The sequence below is a fragment of the Plectropomus leopardus genome, chromosome 24 (genome assembly GCF_008729295.1).
Source record: "Plectropomus leopardus isolate mb chromosome 24, YSFRI_Pleo_2.0, whole genome shotgun sequence".
Lineage (NCBI taxonomy): Eukaryota > Metazoa > Chordata > Actinopteri > Perciformes > Serranidae > Plectropomus > Plectropomus leopardus.
Genome location: NC_056486.1, coordinates 9,031,953 through 9,047,347, shown reverse-complemented (window position 1 = coordinate 9,047,347; position 15,395 = coordinate 9,031,953). Strand labels below are relative to the sequence as shown.

Genomic DNA, 15,395 nt, shown 5'->3' with positions numbered 1-15,395 from the left:
CATCAAAATAGACTTTGTTTATCAAAAAAGGCCAGTTGAGGATCCCTTATGGCCCACGACAGAGGTCCATGCTAAGCTCCTAATGTCCTGAAATCCTAGAAATGTTCTAACATCCTAAAAGTGTCTTGCAATCCTAGAAACGACCTAAAATCCTGGAGATGTCCTGAAATCCTATAAATTTCCTAAAATCACAGAAATGACCTAAAATCAGAGAAATGCGTTGACAGCCAAGGTATGTCCTCAAACATGAGAAATGTCCTAAAATACTGCTAACATCCTAAAATACTACAAACATCTTAAAAACCTACAAACGTGCTAAAATCCCAGAAATCTCCTAAAATCCTATAAATGCCCTGAAATCCTTGTAATGTCCTAAAATTTAAAAAAATGTCCAAAATCCTAGATATGTCCTAAAATCCTAGAACTGTCCTTAAATTATAGAAACATCCCAAAATCCTACGAATGTCCTAAAATCTTGGAAATGTCCTTAAATCCTGGAAATACACTGTATATGGGACTGCTGTGACTGGCCCCTGGCCTCCGGTCGTTTTGCAAAAGTGTCCCCGAAAACAAACTCAAGTAGAGTATTCCTGCTCCACATGTTTTCACTGAGAGGTAGCTTAGTGTGGAGAGAATGACCGTAGCTGCTGCACAGGAATATGCAATGGTGGAGAAAGAGACAAAAGGCAACAAAAGAGAACAGTCTGTCATCAGAGGATGGCAAAAAGGGAGAGCTGGAGAGAAATGCCAGGTTCAGTCACCCAAGGGAGGTTTTTTCTTCATGGAAGAAAGGTTAAGAGGGTGTGTGCATGTCTTCACACATCTGATTTCCCTGCTTTTAAGACTGAAAATAGCTCAGAGCGTCATTCAGATCAGGATATAAAGACACTGAAAAGCAAGACGTGAATTGTGTAGGAATATGCATATACATCCCAGCAGCCATACCAGTTGTCACAGCTTTAAAGATCTGAGTCCCCACACCAGCATTGCAGGAGCCTTACATCATCAGGCACCTCGCCTGCGACTGAATCAGAAATCCATGTTCGCATTTCCTCCGCCATCGTGCCACAACATTGACGCATGTGGGAGTCAAATTTGTCCTCCAGTTTTTTGTTTTTTTTTTTAAATTCATGACCGTAGGAGCTCACTGTGATCCTCCAGCCCTCACATCTCTTCTGTCAGCACTACTTGGTGCTGCTTCTTCTAGGTGCTTAATTAAAACAACAGCCTGTTAAAGCCTGGAGGCCGGGAGGGAGACTCGGTTCCAAAGTGTGAGTCAGAGCTCACAGCTGAGTAAAGGTAAAGGAGCTAAACCTGGAAGGTCGTCGCCGTCAGGGTGAAGGAAGGGACTGTAACACACTGATTCAAGTCACTGCTCTCAGTTTGGAATTAAAACAGATGACAGCTCAGTCACTATTAATTAGAGCCCTGCAGATACTTCATACAAAGTGAGGGAGTTTGTCAGTACCTTACTAACACTTGTAGCAGCCTTTACAAGAATGTTTCAAATAAAACTTCAATTTTAAACAGAGCACATCAGTGAAATAGAGAGCAGAACACCATCTAAATTAGGAATTCAAATATGTTATTTCCTTGGAATCAATGGGCCTCAATTACTAATATGTGCGTTAAAACGTTCTTATTCTTGGCATAAAATAAGTGCTCCCGCAAAACTACCGTCGAATTTATGACACGTGCATCTGCTCATTTTGTTTCCCACCGTGCATATGTCAGTGAATCAGAATCATTCTAAAATGCTAGAGTAAGCACTCGGCCGCGCCCCCATTTCTCTGTACAAGAAAATCCGTTTGCAAAGGTGTATATTGGGGAAAGCTGTGAAGTTGTTTCTGCGTACATATTACAGTTCTTTCACGTCAGTGAGCGTCTGTGAATGTAAGGGCAGCAGGAAACAGCTGATCAGCCGTTGTAACATGTTAAAACATGTCGGTCTCTGGTGCACTCTCACGTGAAGTCACAGGCTGCAGTCTGTTACAGCAAGGTTACAGTTAACATCTGAACATCTGCTCAGAGGTCAATCTGAATCTTATTCCCTGCATGCCTATTAATAGGCTACCAATTAACCAGTTAGCTACAAATGAGCATACAGTTTGCACACTTTCTATAAAGTTAAAACAGGGACACTCAATTTTAATCATTGATATTTTTTAAGGTAATAAATGATGAGGATGAAAGGGTGTCAATTTCATAGTTATTCAATACATTCGACGAATGCATTAGTAAATAAATGGCTTTAAATATTGTCTATTAAAGCCTTTTCAACTAATTACAGTTTTGATCTAAACAAAGCTGTCAGTCAGACCTTCATCATTTGTCTGGAGCTGCTCTAAAGATAATGAATGACAGTTTGTGGACTCACAGAATGTTTCTTTTCTATTTTACACCCAAATGGGCTTCATCATATTGTCCTGAAACACAAAATGTACCCATATAGGTCTCTATCAGTGCATTTTAGCAGCCTGGGTGGATTTTTCTATTTTAATTCACTGAGAGTGAAGTGTTTTGCTTACGGCTTTGCGTTGCTGAGTGGCTTTTTTTCCACTCTAGGTGCCTAATGTTTTTGCAGGAGCTACTTCAACTCCTGGAGTTAAAAAAAATTCAACTCAGAGCAAAAAAGCGTGCAACATCATCGACAATTTTCCAACTGTCCAATCAGTTGAATTGAGAAGCGGGGCCTTCTGTCACTTTTACTGTCGCTCTTCTGCAAGCTGTATGATATATCTGAACAAATTGTTGCCTTCAATACTTTCTAACTTTCTACAAAATGTAGTTAGGCCTGAAAATTAAAACATATTGTCAAACTGTCCCAGACTCATCCTACAACTAGCCATGAAAACCAGCTGGTGATTTCTCCTTTTTCTGAGGGTCACATATACCGACATGGATCTCCACTACAAATCTGTGAGTTTACTTTAGCTGTTAAGCTAAAGACAAGTGATTTGGTGGTGGCCTTGCACAAAGAAAAAAGACAGCTGCAAAAGCGCTCTGTTGCCTCGCGTTTTGAAACCTGCAAAACATGCTCTTTCTGATTGAGGCCAGATTGCTTTCAGTGTCATCAAGAACATTGTTTCCAATTCATTGTCGGTGGAGCAGCTCTAGACTTTATATTCTTTGACTTCACAAACTTGAGTTTTGGAACCCAATTTTATGGATTTGAGAGAGTTGTTTATATTATAAGAGACTTTTGAACTATCTAAGACCACAGAAATGTTATGTATAAAACCTGAGATTAGGCGTTGTTCCATTTTCAATAATTCTGCATACAGACTGCAATTAAAAACACAAAACAAAAGCTATGGGACACCCTGCTAACCCTATCGTCTCTCTGTCTCTTCATCTCCTGTCATCCATCTACTGTCACGCTCTCATAAAGGCATAAAATGCCCCCTAAAAAAAACCCACCTGGGTACAAATTCATTAAAATGACATGTACTCCTTTGCCCTTGTGAAATATCCAGAATCTCTGAATATACAAATAGTTTAACTGTTGGACACAAGATGTCTCGTACTTCACAGAAAATGTCATTCTCAGTGAATGTGCACTGCAGGCTTCATCACTCTTGTGCAAGTTTTAGATTGACCTTTGACTCGACTCATAATCACCTTTCAGCTGCTGCTCGTATTCACTTCTTTGATTCGATGATAACGAGTGAAATCAAGAAAAATGACTCCTGGAATTCTATTTCAGTGCGAGACTTTGAGTCAGGGCTTATTTTTATCAACAAGACATTTCAGAGTGCTGTTACTCAAAACCAGAGGAATTACAAAGACAATCCGCTACTTCCTGCGTGAGAGACACTTGAGAAGACTCAGGTGGCGACCTGGGAGGTTTTAAATACCTCTGTGATGAAGCTGCGGTAACACACGGGGTGCAGGTGGTCAACTCAGAGCACAGCAGGCTCTGGGAGGAGATATTGGAAATTTATGAAAATGTGAAGTTACATTAGGTGTTTATTTCTTGGATCGGATTTAAATCTATTTAGACAACCAAGTGAATCTCAGCGGTGGTCCAAGCACACTCTCACGCACTCCAATATCCCCTCTAATGCTCTTTCCTTGGGGGCAGATTGTGTCCCCAGGGTGGCTGAGACCCCTCGCGACCCCCCTCCTCCCTCCACTGTTAGCCCTAAGCAATGGCTCTTTAACAAGCTTTTAGCCGGGAGAGAGACCACCCTCTTCAACACCCAAATGAGGAAACAAAAAGGAGCTTTTTCTTACCCCAGGGTGGGTGGCGAGGAGACGAGGGGGGGCTGATACACAGCGATTACACACAGAGCCTTTTGTCGCAGAGGATTTCTAAATGGGGGTTTCAAAGCGGCGGGATTAGCGGTGAGAGCGACATTCAATTAAGATGAGATCTCGCCGCGCTCGACGGCGACGATGGAGCTGCCAATTAATCGCCTTAATGTCTGCCTCTTCGCCGCTTTACACCTTTACCTCACAATGAAGAGAAAGGAAAGTAAAATGACTGATTGAGGGATAATTCTGGAAGGGGGGTGGAGATGTGGGGAGGACGGAGAATGAAAAGGCAAGAAGACTGACAGAAAGAAAGAAGGTAGAGAGGAGACAATAAAAAGACAGAGAGAACAATGTGTCTGATGACCCCTTTTCCTGTGAAATGGCCTAGGCTCACTCCAACTGAGGGTCAAACATGTGCAGAGTGACCCCTCCATCCTGTCCTTGGCACACAAACACACACATATCACGCTCCCGCCGAAAACCCGCTCCAATCTCCGCCCTGAAACAAAACGAGGCCCTGTGATATAATGGTGACGCAGAAATGCTGACAGGAATGAAACTGTGATTAGAAGTTATCACTTTTTAATTACTTGGAGGGTGTGTGAGAGGACGGGAGATGGGCTAGAAAATGGTCGTCCTTTTGTATCCTAATGACGAGGCTAATTCACACGGCTTTGCTGTTATTCTTCTGACTGAAAGAGACCAGTGTGCCTCGCAGCGCTGCCAAGTACTTCAACAGAAGCTGCTCATGAAACATCAATACCCTCTATTGAAACTAATCAATCAGCACTTCAGCAAGTTCCTCTCAAAGTCGACTTTGCTTGTACAAGAGAGATAAAAAAGACTATATGATTGCTGGAGCTGACGATGTACAGGGTTCCCACAAATTGGCATGGACAAAATGTCAAAACCTTTCCATGACTTTTCAAGAACCCAAAGGATTTTTTTTTTTTTTTTTTTGCCGCACCTACCAAGCATTTTTCCAACATATGACATTCAAACATAAGAGACATATGGGCGTCGACACATAGTAGAGCTACATTGAATGACTTTTCCAGGCCTGGAAAATGTGAACGTTAAATAAATCCCATAACTTTTCCAGGTTTTCCATGACCGTGGGAATATAAATCTTGTGGGTTGGCAGGAGTATGGTGCAGTGAAAAAATTGCATTTTAACCACATGACCCGACTCAAACTGCTCCTTCAGCAAGTGTGTGTTCTGCTGAAGTGTACTTTGGCAAAACACTGACCTCTGACCAGCTGCAGGTTGCTGCTGTTTGGCCGAGCTGACCTCTAATCCTTCTGCATCCTACAGTTGGTTTTAGCATAACTGAGTGGATTTCTACTGACAGCAGCACATGAAGCCTCAGAGACTGGAGACTCCCTCATCCAGTGCTTATTTTAAGACACAGTAGCTACAGAACTCTGGGGATGCTCTGTTGGCTGACTGGTTGCCTCGACACTTTGGTCTCGACTGAAATATCCAGACTAATTTTAAACAGATTGCGATGAAATTTGGTACACACTTTCATAATTCAAAAATCATGAAAGTGGTGTTCATTTGTTAAGATTACCTTGCTGAACAAAACGTAAAAGTACCATAAATGTTTGTTTACCACAGAGCTTATTTTCTTCAGTGATCCAACATCCAATGGAAAAAAATCCCATTGGCTTTTTGGCGAGTGAAAACGACGTTAGTTTCCAGGCTGCCCTACAGAAAAACATCATCCCTGGTACAAGATAAAGGGAGAAAAAGTCAAATCAATGCCATCACGTACGGTCTGTAAGGCTTCGAAATCAAAAATGTCATGACAATGGCGAGTATGTTTGTCATACTGCCCCTCCTGTTAATAATAATATTATCTTTTGCAGACAAATAACATTGGTTTCTGAAGACATGGCCAGCGTTCCAAACAGACGCAGCATACACAAGGCAGCCATCATGCACATGTGTAGTTAAACGCAAGTATATACATCTCTGGTCTTATTATCTTATTATGGCATTAAAGGCTGCAGCCTGCAGAGGCTTTGTGAGACAGCAGGGTCAGTAACACGAGCACACACTTTTTCTTTACAGACCAAATGTGTCTAAATTTTACAGCTAGCCTGCTGCTCAGCTGTAAGAGCTATCTTTTTATTCAATTGTCAGTTTCAAATTCTGCTGGACCCTAGATTTAATTATTTTGAATAGAAGGATACAGCGCTGTTAGTTATGACCTCCATTCATCTGCACTGCTGTGACTGATACTGCACTGAAGTCTTTGTCATGTAAACGTGTATAAGATTTATCCAGCCGAGGTGACTTGTTTAGGGGGTTCAGCTTATAGACAACAAATACACAATGTGTTTAGCTTTTAAACTTGATGAGCATCTCGAGAAAAGTAGGACAGGTGAGACGCAGGAGTGTCTTTTCAGGATGAAACCACAGAGCAGAAGAAAGGGGGCTTTACGACAACACCACCTGCAGGCACACTCGGGAATAAAGTGTATTCCAGCAGGTAAGTAAGCTCTACTTAGTGATCACAGCATCCCAGTGTGTCACAAATGGTCCCAGATATCTAATCTGATAGTGTTTTTTAATTAAAATAAACCAAACATCTCATATCATATGAATGCCTTCAGTTGTACAAAATCCTCCCATCGAAGACAAAATTAAACCTTGATATATGCAATAAACTGATATTGGAGATTCATTATCTGTAGCAGCAACAGTGAGGTTAGTCAAGGAAAACTTGGAATTGTTTTTCAGCCAATTAATCTCAGCAGCTACTGAATGTAAAACTGCGATAATGAACCGCTGATTTGCATCTGATTATTTCCTGTTTTTTAAACAAATATGACCGCAGTGATTTGGATGCTTAAAGGCAGTTTTCACAAGATATTACAGCCTCTAAAACACTGATGAATATTCATGAGCACCCACACTGAGTCAGACAGACGTGCAGACAGACACCTACACACGAGTGTTGTTTTTTCGTATGACGGGAGAAGCAGATGGCACCGTCGACTTAATGCATCTCCATCATCATTACATCTTTTGTGCGAGCGAATCGTCGTGTGCCGCTCCTTGCTAGTGCTTCACATAAATTTCCACTACAATTTACTACTTGAGAGCAGCAGGAGAGAGTCGAGCAATTAAAACCTGCAAGGGGGGAGAGAGAGAGGTAAGGAAAAATATCTTTTTTGGTTTGGATTTTACAGCAGGGTGTAGATTCTGTTTGGCCAGGGTTTGGGGTTAGTTTAGGGCAGAGACAATAAACTTACTACCCAAGGGCAAAATCTGTCTGCCTATAGGGTGCCGGGTGGCCCCCAACCATTTTCTAATTTAAAATAAAAACTCAGTGATTAGCACTTTGTTTTTGTACTTTTAGTATACATAAAGTAGAGTAAAAAAACAGCATCAACATAGAGCTTTTTTTTTATCAAAAAGTGCCAGTGAAGGAGCCCCTGCAGCCCCCTGCAAATGTTCTGGCTAAGCCCCTAATGTCTTAAAATTCTAGAAATGTCCTAAAATCCAAGAAATGTACTGAAATCCTAAAAATGTCATAAAATTATTGAAATGTCATAAAATCCTAGAAACTTATAAAATCCAAGAAATGTGCTAACAACCTAGCAATGTCCAAAAATCCGAGAAACGTCATAAAATCCAAGAAATGTCCTAGCATCCTAGAAACTTGCAAAAATCCTAGAAACATGTATGGTGCTGATGTGACTTAAATTATTTTGAGATCACTCAATAGAGGGCCCCACCAGTTCCAAAAATTTGGCCATAAATCATTGAACGTATGTACAAACATCTCCAAATCGGTGGATATTTTTAACTAAGCTACTGAAGCATGTCCCCCAAAAGGTTGCTACAATTGTAAATGAATGAGCATCTGTCTGACTGACATAAAATGTCTTGTTTATCTTAAATGCTGGTGTCATGAACCATCAAAGTTCTTGATCCTACCCAGCATTTAAGTCTTAATAGTCTGTGCTGGCTTGGACCCTGGAATCCTCGCTCACAGCTCTATTTATGACCCTATTCTCCGTGGTAGTTTCTGCATCTGCAAATTTATGTAATCCTTTGCTTTCTGAGGGTCTGCACGTCAAAATTCAATGACGCAGAATCTCTAGAGTGCCTCTGTGTTGTGTTCTGTGTGTGTGTCTGTAAATATGTGTGTGTGTGCTTAGGGGACATCAAACCGTCTTTGAGGTGGAGGACTGCTGGAGATAAGGGCCAGATCTCACGGGGCACCAACAACTTCAACAGCCTTGACAGAGACAGGAGTGAAGGCTTTCTCTCATTCTGCTGTTCCACTAACCCCCCCCCCCCCCCCCCCCCCCACCCCCCCCCCCCCCACACACACACACACACACCCACACACACACACACACATATACACACCCTCTCTTTAAGTCTCTAATGCCCAAATACAAGCAAGTGCTAGATGAAGACTGTAGAGGCTCTTCAAAGTGCACTTGTTATGCCAAGACTGCTGGGCCATTAATGAGGGCAAACTATTTTCGGAAGCAGTAACTTGGCTGTTTAAAGATTGTGCGATGTGTTCGTCTGTGCGCACATCTGTGTGTGTGAGAGACAGAGTACTCAAGTTTTCATCAAGGACTAGGTGTTTAGGAGTTTGTGTGCATGTGTGTGCGCTGCCACTCTAGGTGTGAATATGCATCAGTCACTACAAAGCCCTGCGCGTTTTTCTCTCAGTTCTTTGAAGTAACGGAAAGGGAATAATCAGAATAACCGCCGAGGACAGAGGGGAGAGAATAGAAGCGCGTGGGTGAAAAATATTATTCACAGAGAGCGGGTGACTTTCAAGGGGCCACCTGGCCTGTGTGTATATATGTTTAAAAGTCTGTTTATTGAAAAAATGTCCCCAGTGAGGCACAGTCAAGCCTTGTCAGCTTCACAGCCCTGACGCTGATCTTTGACCCCATGAGCCGCTGCAGGTAAACGGTCACTTAACACCCGCGGTGTGTCAATATGTGCAGACATGCTCGCACGCTTCCTGAGGAGCCGCTGTGGCTTGTGTGTGTGACTTCCTCTGGCATCGCTGTGTCAACAAACCAGAATGGGACAGGAAGGCCGGAGCGTGCCCTGGGTGTGTGTGGTGTTTACAGGCAAAAGGGCATCGACATGAAGAGGCTCCGTTGAGACAGAAAAAGGAAAAGATGACACAATGTGAAGGAAATGTTAGAAAAAAAAGAAAAGGTGGAGACAGAAAAAAGTGCAAAAATGAAGACAAATGAGAAGTGACTGACAGACCAAAGAGGAAGACAGAGGGGACAGTGTGTGACAATTCAGTGAGGACATGGATGCTGTGTTTATTTTGTGTATTAACACTCTCTTACCAGTTCCCGAGGCAGGAAGATGTCGTCCTGCCGTGCCACCACCACACACACACTCTCTCCCTGCCTGGTGCTGCGCAGCATGGCCACGAGTTCCTCCTGGCTACGGCCTGTCATGTCGACTCCGTTCACCTACACACACACATAAAAGAGAAAACACGCAGAACAGTATATTAAAGCACAATGTTTCACCACTGCCAATGCTCCACTGACATCAAAATACAAATTTCCAATGTTGGAATAAAATCATGAGAGGTTTTCTGTGTTGTTACACATTTCTATGATCATAACACATTACAGTTTACATCCGTGTCTGTGAAAACATATATGCTTCACACACATCTCTTGCCCGGCAGCACAGAAGATCCAAACCACCAGCACAGTTCCACACCAAAGCTTCTTGGGTTATGGCCAAAAACATGTTTTATGAGGTCACCGTGACCTTGAACTTTCGACCAACAGATTCTAATTGGTTCACCTTTGAGTCCTAGTTTGTGTCAAAATTCAAAGAAATTCCTTCAAGGTCTTCTTGAGATATATCCCGTTCAAAAGAATGAGACAAATATAAGGTCACAGTGACCTTGACCCTTGACCACCAAAATCTGATCAGTTCATCATTAAGTCCAATTGAATGCTTGTGCCAAATTTTAAGAAATTCCCTCAAGGCTTTGCACATCTCCTGCAGTGGGTCGCACACTTAACACACTGTCAAAACGTCACATCCTTCCTGCAGACACCTTATATCTAGTGATTCTAGGGTTAAATGTTTTTGCAAACAAGTAAGGCATTTTTAAAATATCAGATTTCTAAAAGGGAGTTTGGTGTAATATTTTCAGCAGGATCTGAGTAATCTCAAAAGAAATCTAGTTGTAGTTTCCAGTCTTTGCAATTATCTCTTATAGTTTGTGACTGAAAACTTATAATGTCTTTCGATGTGAAAGGGTCCCAGACTTCAGGCCTTTTAAAAGTGTTCAAAAATCTGCTGGTGTATAGACTTTTCAAATTACATGTTTTCTCACATACCTCTAATGATAGTTTTAGTTTTATTTGTCTTTGTGTTGATATATTCTTGTAAATACAGTCTTTTGAGATGGTACTGTTTCAGCCGCTGCAATCGCTGCAATCATTGCACTGATTGCATCTGCAATCAGCTGCCTAGGAATTAATGATTATCATGCTAATCAATGCTGGATAAGGTCATCCTGAAATGTGGACATTTTCTTAAGAAAGTGCAATTACTCAGTTCAACCAGCAGGGGTGCCACAAAGCTCACTCCCCTGACACTATTACACTGAAAACTCACAAGCAGATCTGACGTTTGTCAGAAACAGACTGCCTTGATAAAGGTGGGTAAATATAACTATTCAGATGAATTTATGTACATTTCATAACTGTCAAGTTTCCTTAAATTCTTGTTGCATTTATTTAATTTTGTGTAGTTGTTGCATCCTAATATGAAAAGTGAATGAACTTGTTCCTTTTAAGTCATAGCAAGTTAAGTTTTTAAGTTAAACAAATTAGATGGACTTCACTTAAGAGTTTTATGTATTTTGCAAGTTGGACGAAGCTTGATTGAGGATTGATAGTTGTGATAAAATGACATGACATCTTGTTGAAATCTTACGTTAAAGAAATAGATTTAGTCTAAATATTTCAAGTTTTTTAATATCTTTTTAATAGGTTTAAAACAGATGTTTTAATTGTAATTTTGTTTGTGTCTTAAAAAGGTCAGAATGGTATTTTGTTTAAATGAAAATAATCCTGCGAACCAATAATTCTTTTCTGTGCTTATTTATCAAACACAATCAGTTTCCTAAATACTAACGACTTAACACAACTGTTCAATTAAGTCGGACGAATCTGGTTTGATTAAGCTGCTGTAGTTTAGGAAAAAACAAAATAATGTCAGTAAGTTGACCTCATTAACATTATAACCAAACAAATAGATATAAAGTAAACATTATGTAAGAATTATTATATTTATTTGTTACTGGTTTTCATAGAAAGTAAGATTATCTTGTCAGATCTGACAGTGTACTGATGATGTTGTTCCTGTTGGTGTTAACAGAGTCTGTTGTGACTGTTTGTGTTTTCCTCTGTGGGTGATCAACAGGCTGATCTCTGCCTTACCTCTAGGATGCGATCTCCAGGCTGCAGGCGGCCATCTTTGACTGCTGCGCCGCGCGGCAGGATGTTCTTCACTAGGATTGGCCCTGGCCCGTGGACCGAGGAGTCCCGGGTTACCACGGTGAAGCCCAGACCCTCAGCGCCTACGGGAACAAAGCAGCCTGTGTCAACGTGTGCAACAGGGATATGAATCCCCCTGCAGACAAGAATTTATGAATTTTATCACTTTTAATTTGCTTTTAATTGAATTTTCCCTCTTGTCTCCTTACTCCACAGTTCTTTCTCTCTCCTCCTCTCCTCTCCTGTCCTGCTAACCCGCTCTGCGGTTTAAGCATCTTCCTCCACACTAACTACTGTTTAAGTGCCTGTTTTCCTCTGGGGGTTTGTTGCCTGGCTCAGCCTCCGAGCCGCTGGGAGAAGGCTTCTCTCCTAGCCGGATTAGACAGACTCTGCCTTTAATTTCACGTGTGAGCAGGCCGAACGGTGGCTGATGAAGGGAGGTAGAGGGAGAAGATGGAAGGAAGGTGGGGGCGGAGGAAGGAGAGAGAGAGAGAGAGAGAAGAACCGCAGAGATATTATTCCCTTCTCTAGCTTCCCTCCCTGGGGATGCAACGTGATTTCCACAAAGATTTTCCTCGTGGGTGTGAGCCTGCGTTTATCTGTGTGTATACATTCACAAGTGTGTGTTTCGGAGGCCACACACACACGCATGAGCCATCAACCCCCAGAGCCTCCACCCTCTCCCTTTTTCACGGCCTCACAAGCCCCAAGCCATGAGTGAAATGTGCCACGCTCTATGTCTGTGTGTGTGTGTGTGTGTGTGTGTGTGTGTGTGTGTGTGTGTGAGTGAGTGTGTGCAGGAAGAGCAAAGCCGGCGTGGCATACTAAAGGCGGTGAGCGATGCTATCTGGTCTCCAAGCTAAGCCTCTGCCTGCCCTACATTAGCGCACCTAAACCTCACAGCCTGTCAATCACAGAGAGAAAGAGCCTGTTGCCAAGGGAGAGGGTGTTAGAAACCCCATAATATCCTCTGCTCTGATCTTGCGTCAGGTGAAAAGGTTCGAGGGAGAAACAGACAAAAGAAGGATGGAGGGAAAAGGAGGAGAGAATGGAAAGGATGAAAACGTGCTGGGAAAAGAAAGAAAGTAACAATAAAGTAGCCGTGAATGGAGCTTTGAGCCAGAGCTGAGAGAGTGTGGAGCCCAATTTCTTCTCTCCTTTCATCGAGATATCTTCTGTCCTTTTCTCTGGGTACCTGTAGCAAGTGTGTGCATGCAGCCCAATTACAGCTCTCCTTTCAATGCCCCATAACACTACAGGTTGCTTGAACAGAGCCTATTCACAGTCCTGCAAACCTATTCCAGTGCTATCAACACATCAGCGCTCCAGCACTGATGTGTTTTAGAGGGATAATAGATAAGACAGCTGGGAAGCCAGACTCATTCAGGCTGGGTTCAAATCTAAAAGCAAAACAACCAGACGCTGTGTAAGGTTCTCCCACAAGAGTAAAAATGAAACATGTTGTCACGATGGAAGTTTACTTTAGATATAGGCAAAAAAAAATTGCTTGCAACAGGGTCATTCAGACAAGGTGAGGGAACCAGGGCAACAGCATCTCAAGCACCTTAAGTGAAGCCTGTTGCAACAGTCCAGAGCTTAATATGTGACTATAAAGTGGTGCAGGAGTATGTCCTAAAACCTGGAAATTAGTTTCAGCACTTCCAGTTCCCTCATGTTACAGTCAATGGATTATTTGAATTGGTTTTTGGTTAGAAGTCTGAAATAAGGTGTATAGTCAACACAAGCAGAAGAGACTTTCACGTTTTGTTCTACGACATAAAATATGACGGCAAATATCCAACTTGTGAATTTTGAAGCTTTTATGTGTCTTCGGGAAGACAGAGGCTAACAAGTGGCTGACTGAGACTACAGAACATCATCATGATGAACATGGCTTTACAGTAGAACCCTAAAAATCAAGCTGACCCTACATGAACTCACAAAGTTTCTGTTCAAGCTCCACCCGAGCCGAACCACGGCAGCAGTTTTAGATTTGACTAAAAACAATAATTTTCAGTGTAACATGTGTCTCTTTAATCAGTAACTGATAACAGAAAATTAAATGAGTGTTTAGTGTCATTTACCTTTCTTCAGGTCAATTTTGATCTTCTTGCCTCCCCTCCTGCTTGTAATGTTAGCCAGGCTGGGACCAGGGCTCTTATTTGCCAGGGGGCTCTGGCTGTTGGTCCTGGGTGTCGGGGAGGAGCTCGCCGCCCTGCCTGGAGGAGTTGGAGACACTCTCTCCAAGGAGCCGTGCCTATGCTGAAGCTCTGCTGGTGGTGTGTTTACCACAGCTGGCTCTGGAGTCTTGGCACGTGTGTCTGGTCGCCTCAGTTCTAGTTTCGGTTTGGTGTCTTGTTTGGGTTCTGCTTGGGAGTCAGTTTTAGCACGGACGATCATGGGACTCTTCACTTTTGGTGTTTCACTGGTGAAGAGCTGACCGATGAGGCCCTTCTCGTAGCGCGGCTTGTTGGCCACTGGGAGGACTTCAAGACGCACAGTGGGAGAGGTCATGGCCTGGCGGAACACATCTTGAGACCTGGTAAGAAAAATCAAGGAAACATTTACATTTTTGCCTTTTAAAAATGTGATTTTACATACCACATTTAACTCTGAGCCTTGTGAAAAACTCCCAAACTCCAAAACAGCAAAAGTCAAGCAGAACACAGACGGAAAACACAGACAACTGGAGAGCAGAGAGCGAGGAGGCTGAATGAGGCTTGTGCGTCGTTAATGGAGCTGTATTTCAATTTGGATCAAGCACAGAGTGACTCCTCCAGCTGGTTTGGGACACTGTGGCCCCCGTCAGATGGAGGGAGACCCGTCAGCAGGCTCTTATTGCAGCTTTAATAGACCACTATCAGCACAACATTCACATAACACAGACAACACAGTGGGATGCAGTTAAATGGACCTATTCAGCTCCACCGCAGAGAGGACAGAGAAAATGGAGAAAGAATAGGGACGGGGAGGTTGTAGGTTTGTGTGAGCTGGAAAAGAAAAAAATAAGGAAAAGAAAGAGAGACATACACATTCACCCTTTTGTGAGAGTAGATGTGGTGGTGAGATAGGAGGCAGAGAATGAGAGGGATTTGTCTTTGGCTGATAAAAGGAAGCAATCTGAGTGATGGCTGAGGTGTTTCGCTACAATGGCGGCAGGGTGTGTGGGAGTACACACACACATAAACAAAGAAGATGTTACTTCTGGCTCTTTAAAGCTGTTGTTTTAGCTCCTAATCACATCCTTGACGCTTAAAGAAGTATTTCATTACAGGACAGATTGTCTTTTCAGAAAACTGCTGTCTATAAAGCTGCAACAATTAGTTTTCAGCAAAGAAATTAGGCGCCAACTAAACTGATCATGGATTAAGCGGTTTGAGTCATGAATTTCAAAACAAAAAAAGTCAAAATTCTGATTACAGCTTCTCCCTTGCTGTCAATGTCACATAAAGATTGGTGCTACATGACCAGAGATAACAGGAAAAAAAGGATTGTGGCATTCGCTTTTGCTCAAGAGGTAGAAAACCTACAACTACCAAAATGCAAAGCGTTGGAACAGACCGCTAAACATTCCCGTTGGTGGGTGAAAAGAGAAGAATTGCTTT

At 42.4% G+C, this 15,395-nt stretch overlaps 1 protein-coding gene across 1 annotated transcript in view; it reads right to left on the bottom strand.

Annotated features, from left to right (window-relative positions):
- Positions 1-15,395, bottom strand: part of pard3ba (par-3 family cell polarity regulator beta a) — a 198,092-nt gene that overhangs the window by 120,097 nt on the left and 62,600 nt on the right. Inside the window, 3 exon segments of the mRNA XM_042513093.1 lie at positions 9,607-9,735; positions 11,734-11,873; positions 13,875-14,329. Coding sequence (XP_042369027.1) covers positions 9,607-9,735; positions 11,734-11,873; positions 13,875-14,329 — 724 coding nt within the window.